At 38.6% G+C, this 20,941-nt stretch overlaps 2 protein-coding genes across 2 annotated transcripts in view; both read right to left on the bottom strand.

The window, feature by feature from the left end:
* Positions 1–4,053, bottom strand: part of LOC140930784 (TNF receptor-associated factor 6-like) — a 31,310-nt gene extending 27,257 nt beyond the window's left edge. The window contains exon 1 of the mRNA XM_073380500.1: positions 3,908–4,053. Coding sequence (XP_073236601.1) covers positions 3,908–4,053 — 146 coding nt within the window. The remainder of the gene's footprint in view (positions 1–3,907) is intronic.
* A 7,940-nt stretch (positions 4,054–11,993) lies between these two features.
* Positions 11,994–20,700, bottom strand: LOC140932044 (TNF receptor-associated factor 6-like). Its single transcript, XM_073381708.1, has 7 exons — positions 20,504–20,700; positions 18,584–18,647; positions 17,836–17,937; positions 17,273–17,437; positions 16,151–16,225; positions 15,274–15,351; positions 11,994–13,054 (listed from the first exon to the last, which is right to left on the bottom strand). The coding sequence occupies exons 1-7, from the start codon at positions 20,698–20,700 to the stop codon at positions 12,398–12,400; spliced, it is 1,338 nt and encodes a 445-aa protein (XP_073237809.1). The 3' UTR covers positions 11,994–12,397.
* Between the last annotated feature and the right edge of the window lie 241 nt (positions 20,701–20,941).

Here is a 20,941-nt window from a genome sequence, read left to right as displayed (position 1 = left end):
GCGGAGTTCGGCTAGGATTGTTTCCACAAGGTCGTGAGGGTAGCCTCGTTTTGTAAGGCGAGTTAAAAACTCTTTCTTCTTTAACTCCTGTTATCGCGAATTATTCCTTAACCGAGTTCGTCTTGAGTAAGTGCAAGGCTATTCCATATAGGAAGCCCTTTTTAACGATGAGAGGGTAAAATGAGGAGAAATTTGCATGTTAAAACGTTTCTGTCGGCTTAAATAATGTGCTGGAATCGAATGAATCTTGATCCTTTAAAAACTTCAGTGGTCAAGGAAAACAATTTGTTTTGATGACAGTTCGTCAGTGTAAATTTTATTGTTGTGTAGAAAGAGTTCGCGAAATCAATAAAGTTGTTGATTTCGGTCTCAGGAAGAGTCCACACTGAGAATATGTAATCAATAAATTTCTTCCAGCCGGAGAAATGGCTGTAAGGGCTCGCATGTAGTAGTTGTTTCTCAACGTGAGCCATGAAAATGACCGAGAAAGCAACCGCCATTTTGGTGGCCATTGTAATGCCGTGAGTCTGTACGTGGTGTTTGTCGGTGAATTTGAATTAGTTTTCTGTTAAGATCACCCGCATTAAGTCTCCCAAATATGAAGTAAGGATAGGTAACTTTGACTGATAATGTTCTTCGTAATGGTGACAGACGATGTCGATTCCCTCTTCCTGGGAAATGCTAGTGCAGAGAGAACACACATTTAGCGTAGCTTAAATTGCTTCATCTGGAAGAGGCGTGTTTTCAATGATATCACTTTTGTGTGCAATGTCCTCGACGTAAGACTCTTGTTTTTGCGCGATTGGCCTGGTAAAAGCGAGTCCACAAAACTAGAAATGCGTTCTTTGGGACCACCGCTACCAGAGACGATTGGTCTGCCGGCAGGAATAGTTTTATGTATTTTGGTCAGCGTGTAAAACGCTGGTATTCTTGGTGATTTTGGCCAAAACTGAGCCACTTGTAAGTCTTTTGAGCAATATGCTCGTTTGTGAACAGAGCGTTTATAGTTGATATCACTTTTGTGGCTGTTTCGGATACAATCGGTTAATGTTCATCTTAGATTTCCAAAACCGGTCCTGCTATTAAAGTTTATTTAAACAGTTCTAATCAAGACTCTGCGGCTACCATTGATTGTTAAAGCCTAAATCCCTTCAGTTTAACAACAACAAAGGAGTTATACACGGTTAGGGTCGAGTGACAAAAGTTAGTTTACGCAACAGGACGACAGAAAGAAGAGGACGGCACAAAAGGCTTGTGTGTGACAAACGTGACAGGGCTATAAATTGCATGTTTTGTCGTGATCTTCGCTTCACATTAACGTTTTTTGGTCTGTTACATCAAGACCTGTTTAAAGGAAGGTGATGTGTGGCGGAAAGTTTTTACAAAGAAAATTATTGTCACTCTTTTCACGGGTTTGACGTCTTCTTTCCTCTCCCGTCCTGTTGCGTAAGTTCACTAATTATCATTATTATTCATTCAAAATATTTCCCCGATTCTGATTGGCTAAAAGCACACGTTTAATTCACCATAACCAGTTACTGATGACCAAATTTGGAAGAATTTTGACTTTAACGAGGAAATGACGTCAAAAATGCAGCGTTTTCGCAGGTTAAGGCACCGTTAACCGAGAAGACCTGGGGACGAGGTTGAGTTGTTTTGGTTGTGAACTTGAAAAAATGGCGGACATTTCACTCGTTTTTAAGAAGAACTAGGCGAAAAAATAGCTAAAAACATGGCAAGAACAGCAAGAAGACAACTCGGAGGGCGACATCTGCTATTTGGAGAATATTCGCGGAGCTGGACAAACCTAAACGTACACTATCGAAGATGAACTGAACATCGATGGATCGATGGAGGTAAGCATGTTTTAGCTATGTTTTTAAACTAGGACTTATTTTGAATGAATAATAAAACAGTTATTGAATTCGGCTTTCGTATCATATGAAGAATTATGGAGATCTCGGAGGGTGTTATCCGCCTCGGCCTACGGCCTCGACGGATAACACCCTCCTCGATCTCCATAATTCTTCATAAGATACTTAGCCTCGTTCATTAACTGTTAATTACACTAAGACATAGTACGTAGATCGCATTTTATTCCTGGTCCGTGTTTTACAAATACCCAGTCCGCTGTCCGTGGTCCGCAGTCCGCAGTCCGCAGTCGGCGGTCTGTCTTTTTTACTGCCCGATCTGAAACGCTTTACCCTGCGTAGAGTAATGCTGCAAGGTTACAACAAAAGCATATTTATCAGTGAAAAAACATTCAGCTTAATTCTTTGAAAACGTGGCGGCCATGATACAGGCTCGCTTTGGCTTCCTGTTGGCGTAACATTTCCGCTAGAGACAGCTTGACGAAGACACGCAACACGGAACACTCCTTCACTGCAAGACGACCGCGATTTTGTTTGAAGTCGCGCCACTTCGGCTTTTACCCTCCCCTCCCGTCACAGGTATTTTTAGTCGGTTGGCAATTTTTGTTTTTCATAAATAGGAAAATCAAAAGACGATTTTCATTTTGGATTTCACCAGCATTAATTCTGTTTCCCGCAGTTTCTTTACACAAGTTTGAATTTTCAATTTTCAATAAGCTTGAATTTAGGGAATAGGAAATTGAAAATACAATTTTAACTTCGGTACCAGGCAAAAATCTCAAAATTGAAGATTATCGTTTAGTTCTCCTTTTCCTTAAAATCAAGAAATAAAAACCACCAACGGACCATTTTCAATTTTCAATATTTGATTTTCAAAACATTGAAAATTGTTTTTCAATTTTATGTTTCTTAGAAACAAAAATTGACAATTGAGATTGTAAATTTGTGATTTTCAATTCTTGAGGAATCAAACATTGAAAATCACGATTGTGAATTTTAGATTTTCAATTTTCAATTTGGAATAAAAATCAAATGGACGAAAACCACACGGACCGTTCTGTGTTTCCCTATTTTAAAGCTACACTGTATGCAAAGTATATGTCACTTTTAAAAAAGGCTAATGCTTATCATATGTTTTTACTATTTCTAGGCTATCTAAATTCTAAGCAAACCCTATTCAAAAGCTATTTAATCAACTGTTCCCTGTCCCATTTTACTATGTAAACTCTATTTCAGTCCTATGTGAAGGCTATTAATTTTCTATGATTTTTCTATAAGGTTGACTATGAAGTCTTAAACCTCTTTCCAAAAGTCAAGTAAATTGTATGTGTAGGCTATGTGGAAACTATGTCATTTCTTCCTTTATTCCTACCTTTAAAATCTGCATAGCTTTTAAGTAGGTTCCGTTTGACTAGCGAAAACATAGCATTTTCGAAACAAAAAAAATAGTCCTGGCATAGAAACAACATAGGATCTGGTTAAAGCCATTTATTACTGATTGACATAGGTTTTACATAGCTTTGTGACATAGCATTTGCATAGATTTTACATAATGTCTGATTCTACAAGGGTTGCTTTTCTTTTCTTTTCTTTTGCTTAAGGTTTAGGATTAAAGGAAAGGAAAGGTATGTGGGTAGTGGAATAAGATTTTCATGGAAATTTTCAATTCAATGTTATATTTTTTTTCTCTCTCTCTCTCTGGTGGCCTTAACTGAATGGTGCTTATTATGGTATGGTTTGAAAGATCTCTTCACGCTATTGATAAAGCTGATGACGTTATAAGCGGTAGAAGGGACGTGGATCTGCACGGGCGGTTCAAAGGCGAACGGATGGGAAGAATCGCGTGCAGCTCAGTTTCGAAACTACAGCTTTCGTATTCCGATGTCCCGATGGCCATGTTTACCCCCGAAACAAAAATGAAAACTTCGCTTCGTAAGGCCTTCTTTGCGCCTTCACTTTTCTGCGTTATTAAATTTTTTGGCAGTCATGGCATGCGGCACAATCAGGTAACAAAATGATAATTACGCGCAGCATACCTCGCCATGTGTCGTTCCAGGCAGTCTTTACAAAATCGGTGGCCGCATCTGGTCAAAACCGGTTCGCGTAAAGCCAAATAACAAATTGCACATTGCAAATCTTCGTCAGTAGGACTCACAAAGTCCTCATCATAGCCACAAGGCATCTCACTGTTCAATTCCGCCATATTAAAAGGTTCCTGCCCCGCGTGAAACATAAACATCCTTAGACTAGGTTCCTGGTGTTATCAAAGGTCTGTATTTGATAACAGATGAGGGAGTCTATATGGAGACTACCATGAGCCACTTGTCGTCTTCAGAAAAAAATCAGCTGATAGCGGACAGACGACGATCGAATAGTATCCCATGATGTACCTCGTTTCATGATGTACTATCACTGCGTACGTGACATATCATGATCAGTAATCTTCAGCACGCGCGAAATGAACATCGCAGTGCTCGATGTGGATGGTTTCGAAACATGTCGGTTCAGCAGCTCCTGCTTATGAGATTATCGAGTTGGCTTATATTCACTGTGCTTTAAAGGAGAATTTCAGCGTTACTTTGACTAGGAAGGGTTTTACATGTGTTTCACCAAGAGCCATAATGGCTCTTGGTTTCACTGATCTGTCTAGAACTACTTGTGCGCTCGGTCGCAACCACAAACACTCGGCAACTGATAAGGTTCACTGGGAGATCCGAAACCATGACTGATCTAAAAAGTGGCTCCAACAAAACAGCCGCTACGCTGTGAAACTAATTACCAAAGGAGGATTTATCAAAGCACCGCGCTCAGAGGAGCTCAGTTTACAACGGCAGTTACAAATAAAATTTAACCTATCGATGCGACAAACAATCCTCCGAAGCACAATCCATCCTGTATTGACTCAAGCAATCTTCAAGGAAATTTTTTGGCCAGAATACTGATCTGTTCCTTCGAATAAATCATAAAGTTTTGTAATATTTCTTTTTCAAGTCTGAGCAGGCTTGTTTGACGTTGTGCCGCTCGCATGCTGCGTGGTACCTTTGTTTGGGTTCTTATCTCACTGAAACACAGGGCATTATTCACCGCTCCTTTTTCTAATTAAAATAATTATAGTCAAATTCCTTTTAAAAAAAACCACTTTGAAAATACAAAGTGATTGCTTCGGCGTAAAGTGCTAGCTCTTGAAAGCACCCAAAAGATTGTAGCCTTCAGCAGGCTTTACACAAATATTATCACACATGGGGTTGAGATGTGATAAAAGATACAAAATTTCAGTCATCTTTGGTCGATAAAAGAGCCATCAAAATGTGGCTACTTCTGGGTACTTTTTATCCTGTACAATATTCAAGACTTCATTTTGTTGGCGTGAGGTCCACATTTGGAAGACTTCATCATATAATCCAAAAAATCGTGAAAATTCATGACCTTGTTGTGGGTCACTGAACACTTTGTGATGCGATGACTAAGTGCAACAATAATTTTAAATGTTTCTATGTGGAAACTTCGCTCTTAAGCCATTGCAAACCTGAGAAATCATGATCATGTCAAATAACAAAATAACACAATTTTCTTACTTTTACTGGAACACAAATGGGAAAAAAGCCGACGAGAAAACGACCTTATTTCACTATGAAATCTGCCATGACTGCGATATTGCGTGATGCTTCTGGAAAAATGCATCATGGGATACTATTCGATCGTCGTCTGGATAGCGGAGATCTCGCGCGCGAAGCCGCGAAGCCATGGGTAATAAAATTTGGTAAACTATCCATCCTAGAAAATTTGGTTATGACGTAGCGTGCGCCCACCCGCCCAGCCGTACACACATTTCATGTAAGCAGATGTCAAATGTCACAATAGATCTTGCACAACTTGACTAGGTCTTTCAGTTATGTAAGCCATCCGTAAGAGTACGATTAGATTGACAGCTGTCAAAATCAGATATCCGCTGACCATTATCACATGACCATCTCGTGGGCTCAGATGAAAGACCAGTCGTTTTGCCCCTACATGTAAGCTGATATAATATGTCACACTTACCAATTCAACATGAAAACGAAACTACGCCGGGCAAGGCTGTCAGTCGGCTGACAGTCGTTTAAAGTTATATTGGCAAGAAAAATTAAGGACAATTGACAGCTTTCAAAATGGGACATGTGCAGAACACCATCAGAAAACTAATAGAGTACTAAAAGTGTGACGTCATAAAAATGAAATTTCTGAAATTATGGGATTTGTCGGGATATTCTGAAAGAACAATGTCCAAGAGGCCTACTTCTAAATGTTTTGGGGTTCGACCCGACGAAAATTTTGAAGGGTTTGTATGGAGTTTTCTAAGCATAACTGGGCTACGATCTTAGAGACAATTTTCCCCGAAATCCTCAGTTTTGGCAAGTAGGCCTCTTGGACATTGTTCTTTCAGAATATCCTGACAAATCCCATAATTTCAGAAATTTCATTTTCATGACGTCATCACTTTAGTACTCTATAACGTGGGCTCAAGTTCGCTCAGGTACACGATCTGGCATTTTCAACTACAAGCCGGACGGATATGTCTTACTCACACGGCTCACAGTTGTAGTCTGTTAATTCGAATATTCGCCATTCTATTGAAAGTTAATTGACAGCTGTCAAACTAGAGTATACGCTGACCATCATCACCTGACTGTATCGCGGGCTCATTTTTCTATCCATTGAGGTCACGTACTTTTAAAAGTTTTCCGCTGATATTTTATTTGATCACGGGCTCAATTCGAAGCCCCATAGCTTAGAAAATCTATTCATTCTAGAAAATTCGGCAATCACGTGACCGTACACCGACCACCCGACCTTCCGTGCGTCCGCACCAAAGGCATACCAATGTTCAATCTCACACTTTCTAGCTAGTTTGGGAGTCTGCAACCTGATATTGTACATCCATTTTTTGATTAATTGACGGCTGTCAAAATAGTGTTTCTGTTGACCAGTATCGCCTGAACGTATCGCGGGCTCAAGTATCGACCCACTGAGTTCGAGTGTTTTTTTGAAGTTATCCGCTGACAAGTTGCTACTTTTCAAATGATCGCAGGCTCAAGTTCAATTTTTTTTTAAATGCATATAAAATAAGTCGTGTTCATGACAAGCGGCTTACTCTAAAAAATCTAGCCAACAAATCTGGTGGCGTGTAAACCAGACTTTTATACTTTTTATACATCACATCTGAGTATTATGAGGCACTGTTTTATTATCATACAGACCTCGGACAGACAGAATGCAGTTTCTCAAAATTTTGCGAGACAAATTGCACTCAGAGTTAATAAGCTCTGATCCAGGACGATCGAAGCACGCGCTTCCTTTGCGCTACAAATTATAGAACGGACCACATTATAGAACGTGAAGAGAATTACTTTATGTCGGGACTGTTCAGTCAGAACAATCTACTCCTATTTGGTATACAGGATAATAATGGGCTTTTAGGGAAAATGTTCACACAATTTCAAAAATCACCTATACGGCCAGCGGGTTCTCACTTTTGACAAGCGCCAAATTTGCAGTGCGAGCTGTGAAGTGATGAACAGTAATAGTCTAAGGTCCATTTCAAACGTCGTGCTACTGCCGAGCCGAACTCAATTGACTGAATTAAATCGTGCTAGTGTCGTGCTTCAGTCGAGCTACAGTCGAACCAGCTCAGCACTGCAGTGGTACGACGTTTGAAACAGGATTAAGAGTTACGCTTCAACAAGAATTTATTATGTTTATTTTTATCTGATGCTTTTCAGTATTAAGTCTTATGTGTAATCTTTAAAATCGTTTGATACGCGCGGCATTTTGAGTACTCCTGCAAGCGATGTTCATGTACTAAATGTACAACTGAAAGCAACCGGCACAGGGATTAAAATTGCAAGACAGACTTCTCATAATCAACAAAAGAACTATAATTCGGTGAAACATTTTACAGAGACAACAACTTTCATTCACGAGGACGAGTATTGAGATTGAAGTGTCTCTAAAAATCTTGAGTCACGTAAGCATATAAACTTTAAAAACCCTTGCAGATTTCTGTTTTAAGCCGGCTTCTCAGTGTTTCCTATTTTTCAAGATGAACTTGAGGCAAGAAAATCCCTCAAAGCTTTCAGCCAAAATTTGAACTAAATATTCTTGGGAACGTTTTCTTTCTATTTGCGGTCAGAAAATGTCTAAAGGCTTTTCAAAGTTCTGCTAAGCATATATATCAAACCTGATACTAGGTCAATTCATTGTCTAAAATTTAAAAACGTGCATGAACTTGCCGCATAAACTATGCTCGACTTCATGAAACAAGAAAAAACAAACAAACACCAAATAAAATAATTACTCAGGCTTCCAGTCGAGATGAGGCTCCTGAAAACCATCAAGTAAGGCCAGAATCGCTTGAGACTTTTCAACCCTCTTACGAATCAAGCAAGGTGAAAAACGAAAACGATGCCATCCGAAATAGGATTTCCGATGACAAGCGACGCATTTCTCAACCAAAAACCCAATAAACAAACCAGCTATAGAAGAGAGATTCTGTCAGCTTCAGCTATCAGTAAACAAGTTTCCAGGTGCTGCATAAGTTTTCCGCATGAACTCACTTGTCAAATTTTGACCAATAAGAGCATAAAAATTGGACGCAGAGCGTGACCAACGCGTGACCATTGGTAAGGAAAGTAAAAAACAACTGCCTTCCCTGCCTGTAATGGCTGGCTGAATTTTCGCGAATAACGTCAAGACGCTATCCGCTGACGGGTTACCAGATTTTTTCAAATGCATAGCAAATAAGTTGTGTTTATGAGCCGCACGTCGAGCCGCACAATTAAAATTTCGCTTTCAAACTGAGCTCGGAGGCGAAAATTCAACCGAAAATACTCGACCTCGATGGGTCGATGCCTGAGCCCGCGTTACGGTCAGGTGATACTGGTCAGCGGATACCATGTTTTGACAGCTGTCATTTCATGACAACATGAATGTGCAATATCAGGTTATACCTGGGCTCCAAAACTAGCTAGAAAATGTGAGATAAAACTTTGGTTTTTCTGTGGTGCAGACGGACGGTTGACGGTCGGTGTACGGTCACGTGATTACCAAATTTTCTAGGATGAATAGATTTACTTAACTATGGGGCTACGCTCCCGCGTTCTATAAAACTAAAACCATATATTTAACTAAACATATGTGACTCGTAGAACGTTGCGAAGCCCGTGGGGTAGTCAACAAATGTTCATACGGGGAGGCTCCACCCCGAGGTCCAACCCCTTACTCTTTTAAATACCATTTTTCACGACAAAGGAAACCCTTTCGTATACCTTCTATTGAAAAATGGTATCCCTTTTAATTGCTGTAAAGGCATTGTTATTTAAATAGTGATCAATCACAAAAACAGGAAGTTTTCTCGACTTTAAAAAGCCCTTTTGGAACCTTTCACAGGCCCAAATGACAGATTTCCCTTCCCTTTTATATACTTTAAGTAGTGAAATCCCTACCCTTCTATATACCTGAAGCTTTAAAAAGATACCCCTTTCGGGCGGAAAGGGGAAAATCATTTCAGTCGAACCTCGAATGTCCGACCATCCCTTGTGACTGACCAAACCTCCCATAAGCGACATATCCAAAACAGCGGAAGTATCCCTCCCAAATCATTACTATTGGAAGCTCTCGTTATCGACCAGCGGTCATAAGCGACTGCTACCACTTTTTTTAGGGTGATGGTTTTATAATTTTCCATTGTTGTCAATCTCTAGAAGGAGACCATTTGGCCCTTGGTCTGATCTCTTTGTTCGCAGTAACGTGTCAGAATTCAAATCAAATTGGTGTCTGACTTGCTCAAAATATTCAGAAATCATATGAGATCACTCAAAATGCAAAAAGGGCGGCAGGTTTTTGGGCAAAGAAGTACTCCAAAAAGTTTGAACGGAACTATCAGGTTTACAAAGAAACTGTTCATTTGTTTAGTGAGCGAAAGTGGTTACATAAATTGTGCTGTCAGGAGAGACATTTAAATCAAGTTTCAAGTAGACTGAAGAAACTGGATAGTCCAGTTCCATCAGTCTACTTCTATTCTGCTCAGTCTAGTTCAACTAATCAGCACTCTTTTAGTCGATGAGAACATCGCTCTGGAACTTCATATCTTCGTTAATTCAATTTTCTTTATCGTAACAAAACCAACCAAAATCGAAATTGTTTTGGAGACGGGATGGTAAAATTTTAAAGCAGTAGTTAAGCGCAAGCCTCCTGTTTTTGATTTCTATAGATTCTATTTCAATCTATAGATTCTATAGATTCTATAGATTCTATTTCTATAGATTTCTATTTCTATAGATTTATGGGCTTTTATGGAGCCCATAAAAGTTGGGGAAAACATCACAAAAAAATGGCAGTAAATAATTTGTATGTAGCAACAGTAATTCTGGGTTGAACTCTCAGACTGCTCGTTCCGCTCTCCTATTTTCTTTCTTTACTTTACCGCATTTAGTCTATTTAACCATATATAGGCTAATCGCCTGGAGTGAGAGCAACTCAGTCATTTGAATTAATCGCAGATTATAGTGCAACAGAAACGAACTTTTCACTAATCCATACCCAGTAATCAGAAATGTGTTGTTGAAATCAATTTATTAACGCTCTCAGATACCATATGGGACCTTTATTGTCTACTTTTTTGTATTGTTCATCTGCATAACATGCTATCTATTGTTTACATTTTCATTTAATTGTAAACCACTTATGTCAATTTGAATTTAAATTCAAGGACCGTTCAAGCATTTTCTTTAAGTATAGCCCTGGCCCTGATTAAGGCCGCTAATTCTGTTAAACGAAATATCGGGCCTCCAACAAATTAGCCCTTTTGCACTATAATCAACCTTGCATTCAGTTTCAATTTAGTCCATTGGCATAATTAACACTCGATACCATTATCTCATTTTTATGGCTTTTAAAATTATGCCATTAAACCTTCTATACTTTCGACGTGTCTATGTAAGCCGTGTAAATGTGCAAAGTAACGTTTAATTAATAGCATAGAATAAGATATCAAATCTACTACATATACCTTCAGGACTATTTATCCCTACCTATAGTACTAGTACACCCATGTATCACTGACTCAGAATATCACTTTCATAAAATATTTTGCATTACATCAATTGAAGAGTTCTTGTTATTTTGTGGTGCTGGTGGTGGGGGGGGGGGGGGGTTGAGGCAAAGAATTGAATTGCATTCGGCGTACAATCTTGTAACGAGAATAACACCAGAAAAGAAAAGAAAATTTAAAGACAACAAGGAAAGAAAGAAAGAAAGAAAGTGTAAAGAGAAATGCAGTGATGGCATAATTTTGATTTTTTGTAATGGCTACTTTGAAGATAGTTTTCAGTGTACCACAAAAAGTGGTTAGAAGTAGTAAGGCGATTCTCCAAAACAAGCAGATTCGGGACCAATGCCCTAAAAAGCTGTATGCTAGTCCAAATTTACACCTGACAAAATTCTTTGGGATAATCTAGCTGAATTTTTGAAAACGTAGCCACCGAAAATGGCTTCTTTGCAGCTTTACTAACAGATGGTAACAAAAAAACTCCTTGCTGGGATGCAAACAGCGCAGTGGGATCTTGAAAAGGAACGAAATTACCATTTTTAATTATGTGCCAAGAATCCTTTGTCTTTCTTGCCTCACTGTGTTTGCGTCGGCCAGCAGAGTGTTATAGTACCACGTGATTGTTTAGCTGCAAAAGGGCCCATTTATAGCCATTCGGCCTGTCTAAAGCCAAATAACGAGTCATAGTTCTGGATTGAGCTAGCCAAAAAATCACATCAAAATTAGTAAAGTATTAGAACGCAGTATACTTAAGGATTCATTAACCGACCGTGTTTCAAACGACTGGCAATAAGAGGGAATGCTGGTAACCTCCTGTAATTTCCTGAAATTGGTTCCTACAAGACGTCTGATAAAAAAATGCTTACAAAAATTATTTTGTCTTGTTCCCTTTATTTTTGGCCTTTATACTACCACGTAAGAAATTTCTTCGATTTCATGGTTTAGAGCAGTGGTATTTCAGCTTAATTTGAAATACCCAACATGTGAAAAATACAAAACCTTTGAGGGTGGTAGTATAAACATATAATAGCATGCTTTGCACGTGATATTTGGCATAAATAACACTCGTGATATTTTAAACTTAATTTTCTCAAATTTCACTCGCCTAACGGTTCGTGAAATTTCGTATAACAATTTCTAAATATCACTCGTGATCAGTAGTTTATGCAAAATATCACTACAAATCATGCAAATTCGTTTTGAGCTTGTAATTGAAGTATGATGCAAGCTTTACTAATGCCCTGATAGAATTTTTACTGTCGTCTACTCGATTATTCTACAAAGCAGCCTTTCAGAAAAATAACCTCTCTCCATTCATATCCTTTTTTAGCCTGCGAACGCAGATGTATTTCCGGTCGTCGCTTCTCTCGGGTGAAGGGTGAAGAGAGGCGACCACCGGAAATACGTCTGTGTTCACAGGCTAGCTTTTTTAAGAACAGTATTAAAAATCAATGGGATCAATTTTAACTTGAATAAACAAGGTTTCATCAACAACGTAACGAAACAAACTTAAATTACTGTGCGAAATAAATCTTGCTATCCCGTGTGATTCGTCGACTTCTTCTGCTAAGGGCCTGCCAGTTGAAAAAGTGGCATAAAAAGACCTCACAACGTTAAACCTACTAGAAAGTTGATCTTTTTGATCTATTAACGTAAATGTGACTTTCTGACGAAAAGGCCAAGGCAGCATACCGTCAAAACCGCCTTTCATAAGAAGAATATATACTGAAAGATACCTGTTTCTCTTTGACTGATTACCATCTGGCTCAATACAAAGTCTTAGCTTATACCCTCGTCTTCCTACATAAAAAGGCTCACTTTTTATCCGTTTATTACGTTCACTCTTTCCTTGTCTCAAGATCTTCCAAAATTCAGTCACCTTCCATACGAAGGACGAGGATTCTTCATTCAATCTCGCAACTGTCTTGCTTTGTTCATCCACTTTCATCCTGAGAGTAGAATTGGTAACTGTCAGTTCTTGTACCTGCTTCTGAAGAGAGTCGAGTTTTTCTGTTGCTGCTTTTAGATTTTTAAGTGTTAATTCGATGTGAAATGTCGTTGATGTCTGAAGGTGATCTTCCACTTCTTTTCGCTGAATCTGCATCAGAAAAAATATAACTTCCAGTTATTATCTTTGCGTGTGAATATTGATTTGTGATTTTTTATGCCTTCTAACGAATAGTTTTGAGCAATTTGTCGCAAAGATTTCAAGTTTTATGTTGTTACCATGATTCATCGTGTTTACGTAAATTCTCTTAAAGGGACTGGTTCACGATAATGCGCATGCGCGCAGTTTGTCTCTTCAGAATAAATTTGTCGGGTCAACACTAAATTCGAAATCGCCATTACCGGTACAATCATTGAAAATCCTTCGTTTTATTCGGACATCCGTCGCATTGGCTGGTCTGTTATACTTCGGTAGTGGTGATTAACGTGTGGTTGTGTCGTTTGACTGGTTACGTTTTAAGAAGACGCAAAAAATAGTGTTTTGATCATGGAGGTTCAGAAGAGCATCGTGGCCGTCCGGCAACAGGACGTTCTCAAGAGTCTCTGGAGATAGAGAAGCTTAGCCTATCAATCTGGTATGGTTCTACGAGTAGTGTGTGGCATACGAAAAGAATACACGACACTTGGAAAGTGGTTAGAGGCATGAGTTCGTTCAACTTTGATTTGATTTTTGACTCCGACCTGTAGTTATACCGCAACAGGCCGCGCGATCTTCACCGGTCTGGTACACTTGAAATGTTCCTTGTATCGTTGCTTTACGATCGTATATGATTAAGAATTGATGTTTTTAAAATAAATTATTGCCTGAATATTCTGTTTATAATCGAGTTTCTTTATGTGTGCTACTCGATAACATTTGTTTTGCGGAACACTGACCCGATGCAACGCGAACGAATTTGTTCATTTGCTGATAAGCAATTGAAATTTATGCTCAATTAAGGATAATCTTTATACTCATACGTTGTGTGTTTTTTTCACCGGTCAGGAGCTATTTGTAGGTATTTCTGGGTTTATATAAGGCGAACTGAGAGAACAGTAATAAGATGTTTGTTTACAAATTTTGTTTGCCGATCGGTGACTGTTTTGTTAGCGTGGGTACGACCTCGTAAAAATACACGTTGGTAAATGTCTGTTTCAAAGCAGGACAGGACTGTAAATCTTATTCTTATCGGCTGCAACATATATCTGAGTAGTAGCAAAGAATAAACTTCAATTATGGGGATAAATAAAATCAAACCAAATGCCCGGAAATACTCTCACGTCGCGAACAATTAATTTGCATTTTGAAAATTTACTTGCGTTCATCTAACACGCTTCCGGTTGGTTGAAAAACAATCAGCTACTGTCAGAACTCACACATGCGCATTATCGTGAACCAGTCCATTTAAAGTTATGACTATTTGCAGCTTCTATCAGGGGCACCCAACGGCTGTTTTCTGTAAAATGTCTGTTCGGAAAAGCAAATATTGCCTAGAATTTTCTATAACTTGAGGACAGCTAAAAATTTCTATATGACCGTTCCATTCATGTACAATTTTCGAAGCTTTTCCAATTAATCCGCTACTATTTTCTGAAGTTTAATTTTTTACATTTTATTCCCCAGGTTAGGCTATTTTCGTAGTAAAAAGGAAACCTAAACTTTTCTGATTCAAAAATGCGATGTAAAGAGGAATTAGAAAAATTCTCACTTTCGTAAAACGTTAAATTGCATCTAAAATTTTCGGGAAAGTACTACTGGAGCCCTAATAATTTCGAACAGTTGCCCTAGGATGACTAAACAGATACAAATTTTATAGCGCCGCTTAGAATGCATTCCTAGAGATCTAAAAGTACTCTGGATAGCCTAAAAAGTGTTTTCTGTGTATGTAGGAGGAAACCGTCGTTGGGTGCCCCTGTTTTATGCAAATTAGGCTTTGGGTTATGCGTTAACATGCTTGAGCTCTCAATTGTTTAAGTTCCAGTCAAATTCTTGTCTGTCTGTTCTTCGCCAAAGATTATTTTTAACCGTTTTCACATGCTAGAATTTTAACATTCAGAACATTACGAAAAACCACGCCACTTTTAATGGACTTACATCGATGAAAAAAACCTGGAAACAACAACGTTTGATTTTCAAGCAGCACGAAGTATTTGTGACACCACCCCTAAATCGAGTTAAGTGAATTTATAAGCGATTTTCTCACGGCTGTATGTTAGGTTCCCCAAGTCCGCTATCTTAAGAAATCCCTTTCAATGAAAAGGGAGCGTTGTCCATGTGATTACTCTAGTTTGAAACTGGGCAATGACTTACACACATTACTGAAAGTTTACCTTTGTATCGCATCCTATCTGAGAATATGGACAGTAGATCAATGTCAGCGGACAATTGTTGTCAATATGAGCTGCTATCTAAAACGGCAATGGGCAATAGGCTGTTCTTAGAACCTTCAATACATACAGAATATCAAAATAATAGGGAAAACGACTCAAATCACTTAGTTTAAAGCTGTATATTCGCCGCTATGAAAATGAAGCGGGAGTTCTTGTAAAGAGGGTGGATCGCAGATATGTCTTGATATGAGAATATTGAAGAGGAAAAAAAAATCCCACAACTGAGTACACTGCATGTTCTTTAGAGGCATTTAATACTATGACAATATGCTGCTTATTTAGTGACTGCCGTAAGCATCCCTAGAACAAAGATAACGATCTTCTAGCAGTAAAATATGAAGCCGAGTGGTTTTTGTCTTCGAAAAAAATGGCGGCAATATTACTTTTCTTTTGTGTTTTATACGTGAGGTGTCTATGGATCAAATTTGCCTCAATTGCATCTGCAGAAATCAAAAGACCCTTTACCTTGAAACAAGTCAACGCTTGAGGGCAAATTACCATGTAGATAATGGGATAACTAACGAACTTAAAAGGGTACGTTCGACTGTTAATATTCCAGAATAGATTACGCAAAAGTTTTGTTACAAATCTCGTCCACCTTGATTTTTGGACCATGCAACGGAATTATTTATTTGGAGCAGACATCTAAATGTTGAAATACAATGAATGACAAAATAAGTGTTCTCTTGAGTAAATTTCATTAATTCTTATTCCGGAATACAGTAAAACGAACACGCTCCAAGTTCGCCAATATTTTGGAACAAGACGGTATGAACGATAATTGTGAGCAGTAAAAAACTGTGCAAACCCAGGATACCTCCTCCCTGGCAAGCAATTCACCACAACCGTTTAGGCATTCTTCAGGTTTCCTCTTGCAATTATCAGCATGTTCCTATAGATACAAACCATTTTTTAAATATATCTCACGAATTTGACTACCGCTGAATTCCAATACCTAATAGCAGGACTCCCATACTGGCACCAACAAGGGACGTCGCTGCCCTTAAGCAAAAGACCGGTAAATGTATTTAAAAAAATGCGGGTTAAAATTAACTCAAGTAATCGCTCTTTAACAGGGCGTGAAAATGCATCTTAAACACCAATATCTATCGCGGTCATGTGCATGCCGATTGGGTGCTGGCACTAATTCTACATATACGTATCTGCTTGGTCTTTAAGTAGATACATTATTGTTAAGGGGTTCCCTTTTTTACTTTGATTAGCTGCTAGAATTAATTTAAAACCTAGTAATTAGGAGGGTCTCAGTTCTTAATAACATACAGTGAAACGTTTTATTGTTTGTTTTTGTTTTTCGCTGGGGACAAACTTCATGGAATAGACCTTTTTAGCTTGTATCTTTTTGTTTTCCCATTTTTAGACCACGTAATGGTACCCCAGAGAACTGATTGTTTCAAATCTCGGTTTATGCATGTGCATCCACGTGAAAATGTGTAAAGACAAATTCCCTGGAGAACATCATGTGGTCTGAATTGGGAAAACAAAAAAACAAGTTAAAAAGGTCTATTAACTACCATTTTGAAATATTTCAAGTAGCCAAAGAATTGAAAAACACTCATTATGGTCAGATATTTTACCAAGATGGTGACTATGACAATAACGCAGCCTTTTTTAAGCAAAAAGGAACCGTGCTTTAATTGTTTATAGGTCAGCGTTAATTTGTCTTTCCGCTTAGTCCTCACTCCCCTCTCCCGCCCTTTCAGGAACAGCTGACTACGCCCCTCTCAACTATCATAAAGACCTGCCCGTGCTAACAGACCATGTGTACCATGATTATACAGAAAAAAGGAGCTATTTATAACGTATATTGTAGCTTTATGTCCATGGGATAGCCATGTTTGTTACGACTATTTTTTTTTATCTGTATACCTGTTAATACCATGCATTTGTGCAACCTCTTTATCATAAGATTAAAACTTACTTTGAGCAGACACTTCGGATGTGGCTCACTACAGTGATCACAGGTTACCATCCTCCACTCACACACGGTGGCCACGTGTTCATCCATTTTTTGTCTGGTTGTTTTTACAGCACAGTTCACATTTGGGCAAGATATAAGTTTGAAAGAGCAAGATAATAGGTGATCCTGATAAAAACCAAACATAGATATTCGTTTGACTGAAGCAGTAATCATAAGTGCAATCTCTCTAACTTGCTAGGCCAGTTTGGGGTCATTAGACCTTTTTAGGTTGTATCTAATTTTGTTTTCCTATCACATACTATGTGATGTTACCCCAAAGAACTCAGTGTTTCTTTCACAAGTTGTCCTAAACACGTGCATATTTATGCATAACTAATGAAATGACAAAAGCCAAATACCCTTGGAAACATTACATGGTGTGTATTTGAAAATAAAACACACAAGCCTAAATTTTGGTGAAGGTCCAACAATAGAAAGGTGATGGTGAAGAAAGTCAATACACTGATGTTGGTTATGGAGAAACAAGAGAATTTGATGAGAAGCTAGCTGTAGTTGAATATCACCTCTTTTTCCCTCAGTTCTCCAGTCCATTCACATCCAGTACTTGAGCATTTTACACAAAGGGAGAGGATCTTCCTTTCAGTGGCTCTGTCAGGGAAAATATCCTGTGTAATGAAAGCAGTGGAAATATTGCATAGTGGCTTTGATATGTAATGTTTTATTCTTTGAGGAACTTCTCACCGCTGTCAAGACAGTAAAAGCTCAACCAACAGTCTTTTCTTTTGAATTGGAAAACAATTGTATCAACTACAGGTCATAGAAGACTCGGTTGCTTGAAATCGATGTAAACGTCAAGTAAATGGCTGATAAATAACCTTGGGTATCAGTAGATACTTGAAACTCTGTTTACTCAATGGCGTTTACAACGATTATCTGTGCGTCAAATTACATTGTAGATGAACAGACCTGAACAAGCGAACCCAGAGTCTAATATTGTCACGCTGTCAAGAGTCCATTTTCGGATTTTCGTTTTGTTCGAGGTAACGAAGCCAAGTTTTGAGATAAACAATGCAGTCTTGGATTCCCCCAAATAAACATGCCCTTCTTTTTAATTGTTCTGCAGCGGTCGACACAGTTCTTGCAATTGACTGATGGACTTTAATTTCTAGTGCTCTGTTAGAACGGTTGAAACAAAAATCAAGTTGAAGTGTTTTTTCCCTTGCAAAAGTATTGGTTTTGCAGACAAACACAGGAGGATAAAAAAAAAAATTGCAATATGTATAACTGAAAACCATTAGTGTACTAATTTACCTTATCACAATCGAGTTCCTCTCTATCAACAGGGCAGTTACAAACACTTTGTTGACATTCTTGCCTAATAAAATAAAAGTGACCAATATATCTTGTCTTGACATCTTTAATTCTGGATAAAGGAAACTTAAATCGCTAAAGGTGCTTCAAACAGCTCCACGGAGTGTGTAACACTGTTGGGAAATTTTTACAGCTTTTCAGAGAGAGGATAAGAGGCGGTCAATGGTACAAGATTCACAAATCAGACTAAAGAAAAATCGATTTAGTAGCCTCCTCCCTAGGTGTTCTCGGCTTGGTTAATCTGGACTTTACCGTGAGCTGTGACGTCAACGAGAGAGACTCGCCGAGAAGCCACGTTCTCTCGCCTGCTCTTTCCCAGACTTCGTGCGGACAATGGGTCAAGAGAGAACGCCTAGGGTCTAGGCTGCGAATTTAGATAAAATTAAATTTTACGACAGATTACTACTTTCTTTACCAGGCTGTATTACTCTAAAACCGCGTAAGGTTGTTATGTCAGTATTAAAATAACGCGATACGTGCCAATCGGTCGCCTCTTGTGTCATGAGTTAAACTTTTTACAGGTCGATATGAAGCTTTGAAACTAATTCCATGATGTGGATTCTGTACCGAGTGGAATTAAAAACAGTTAGTTTCGCCATTTTTCTCCTTATGTAGCCGAGATAAGAGAATAATTACTGAGCCGGACCGTTTGATTTCAACTGAACGTACCGCAGTATTGGTTGGGAAAAATAACCTGACCAATAGCGTGGCCTTTGATTATGTCCGGCGTAACCAATCAAACGTTCGGTAATCGAACTCAATCGAACTCCAATCGTTCGTTTGACTTCGATTTGGTTCGGTAATCGAACTTAATCGAACTCATTCAAAACCTTTGCCGATCGAACATTAAAACAAACATGAGGGCAGGAGACGTGAAATTAACAATTCTGGAAGCGATGGTTAAAGGCTAAAACGAGTGCTCTTTCGCTGTCGGGTGTCGGTGAAAAGTTTATTAGTATAAAGAAAAGGGGAGTAGGGATCCAGCTCTGAAAGTAACTGACGACGGTCGCGGCCAACTCGGACATTTGCAACAAGAACTGGTGCTTGCACTTGCGTGTTTCCCAGTATTAATTGTGAATTTATCGATTTTAAATCACTTTAACAATAAAGATTTTAGTTCGGGTTAATTGAAATATGTTTGTTTTTAAACTGCCTTACATACACGGAGGGAGATCTGTCCGATTCAATTGAAACTGGATGTATTCGTATTATTGAGATGCCTATACCAGAGACGTGTCTGCAAGGAGAGAGTTGGCTGTAGTTCCAGCCAATTTACATTTGTGACTACAAGTTAACCGAAGCGCAAACATGTATGTAAATCATTTTTTTCTAACGTTATAATATATGTTCAAAATGAAGGTTTGTACTGGTCCAAACAAGGTTAAACCCAGCTTCGCTTCCTCTCAAAATAGAGCTCGGAAATAATTCATCATGTTATGTGAAAAATGCTCAACATCTCTCTTTTCGCCTTTAAATACTGGAAATTTCCTGATACAGATGAATGATTTAAATGAGTTTGCTGTTTTTAGTGACTGGTCTAACCGCCGTCAAAGCCGCGTGTTAATTACGAATGTTTCCATCCTAAGCAGTCTGTTATTTTCTTTTCTGAATTCCCTTAGAAGTTCTGTTAGCTTATATGTGTTGATAAAGTGGCATTCCTAACAAAGCAGCACCGTGAAACTGGTTATTGTCTCAGTAATTGTAAATAATGAATATATACGGAATCTGGCTCAGCTTCCTGTTTCGGCCAAGATCAGTAAATTATATTGTCTAATAAAAAAACAAAGCAAAGCTGATATTTTCTAAGACGCTAACCTATAATGTACAACTTTTTGCATTCAGTTCATCAAATACATTTACCTATTTGACATATGCCGCTCTAGGCACCCTCTGCAAAATCTGTGACCACATCTTGTAAGAACCGGGTTTCGCAACGTTAATTGGCAGATTGAACATTGCAAATCGTCGTCAACAGGATTTACAAAGTCCTCTTCATAGCCACAAGGCAAATCGGCGCGTTTTTCCACTGCCTCGCTTAAAACGTTGGTTCTCATCATGTCCGCTGCAAAACTATGTCGTCTCGCAAAGCATTGTAGATCTAAAATGTAAAACAAACGAGACAGCGCTTTCCTTGTGCACAGCGGGTGTTAACTAAACAACAAGGTCGAGTCCACGGGAGGCATAAATAAGTTTTCTGTTCCCAAATGGCGCTTAAAGACTAAATTTGAATCGAATCTAAAGGAAACGGTGTAAATGATTGTTCCTTGCACGGCAGAAGACAAAAACTTCTCCTTTATT

Source organism: Porites lutea, chromosome 3 (genome assembly GCF_958299795.1).
Source record: "Porites lutea chromosome 3, jaPorLute2.1, whole genome shotgun sequence".
Lineage (NCBI taxonomy): Eukaryota > Metazoa > Cnidaria > Anthozoa > Scleractinia > Poritidae > Porites > Porites lutea.
The sequence above is the reverse complement of the archived record's forward strand: the minus strand, read 5'-3'. Positions and strand labels throughout refer to the sequence as shown.

Coding starts and splice junctions, on each gene's coding strand:
- LOC140932044 (XM_073381708.1), bottom strand. CDS start 20,700: ATGATGAGAACCAACGTTTTAAGCGAGGCAGTGGAAAAACGCGCCGAT. Junction 17,938..18,583: donor AGGAACTCGATTGTGATAAG/GTAAATTAGTAC, acceptor TTCATTACACAG/GATATTTTCCCTGACAGAGC. Junction 15,352..16,150: donor AATTGCTTGCCAGGGAGGAG/GTATCCTGGGTT, acceptor TTGCCGTTTTAG/ATAGCAGCTCATATTGACAA.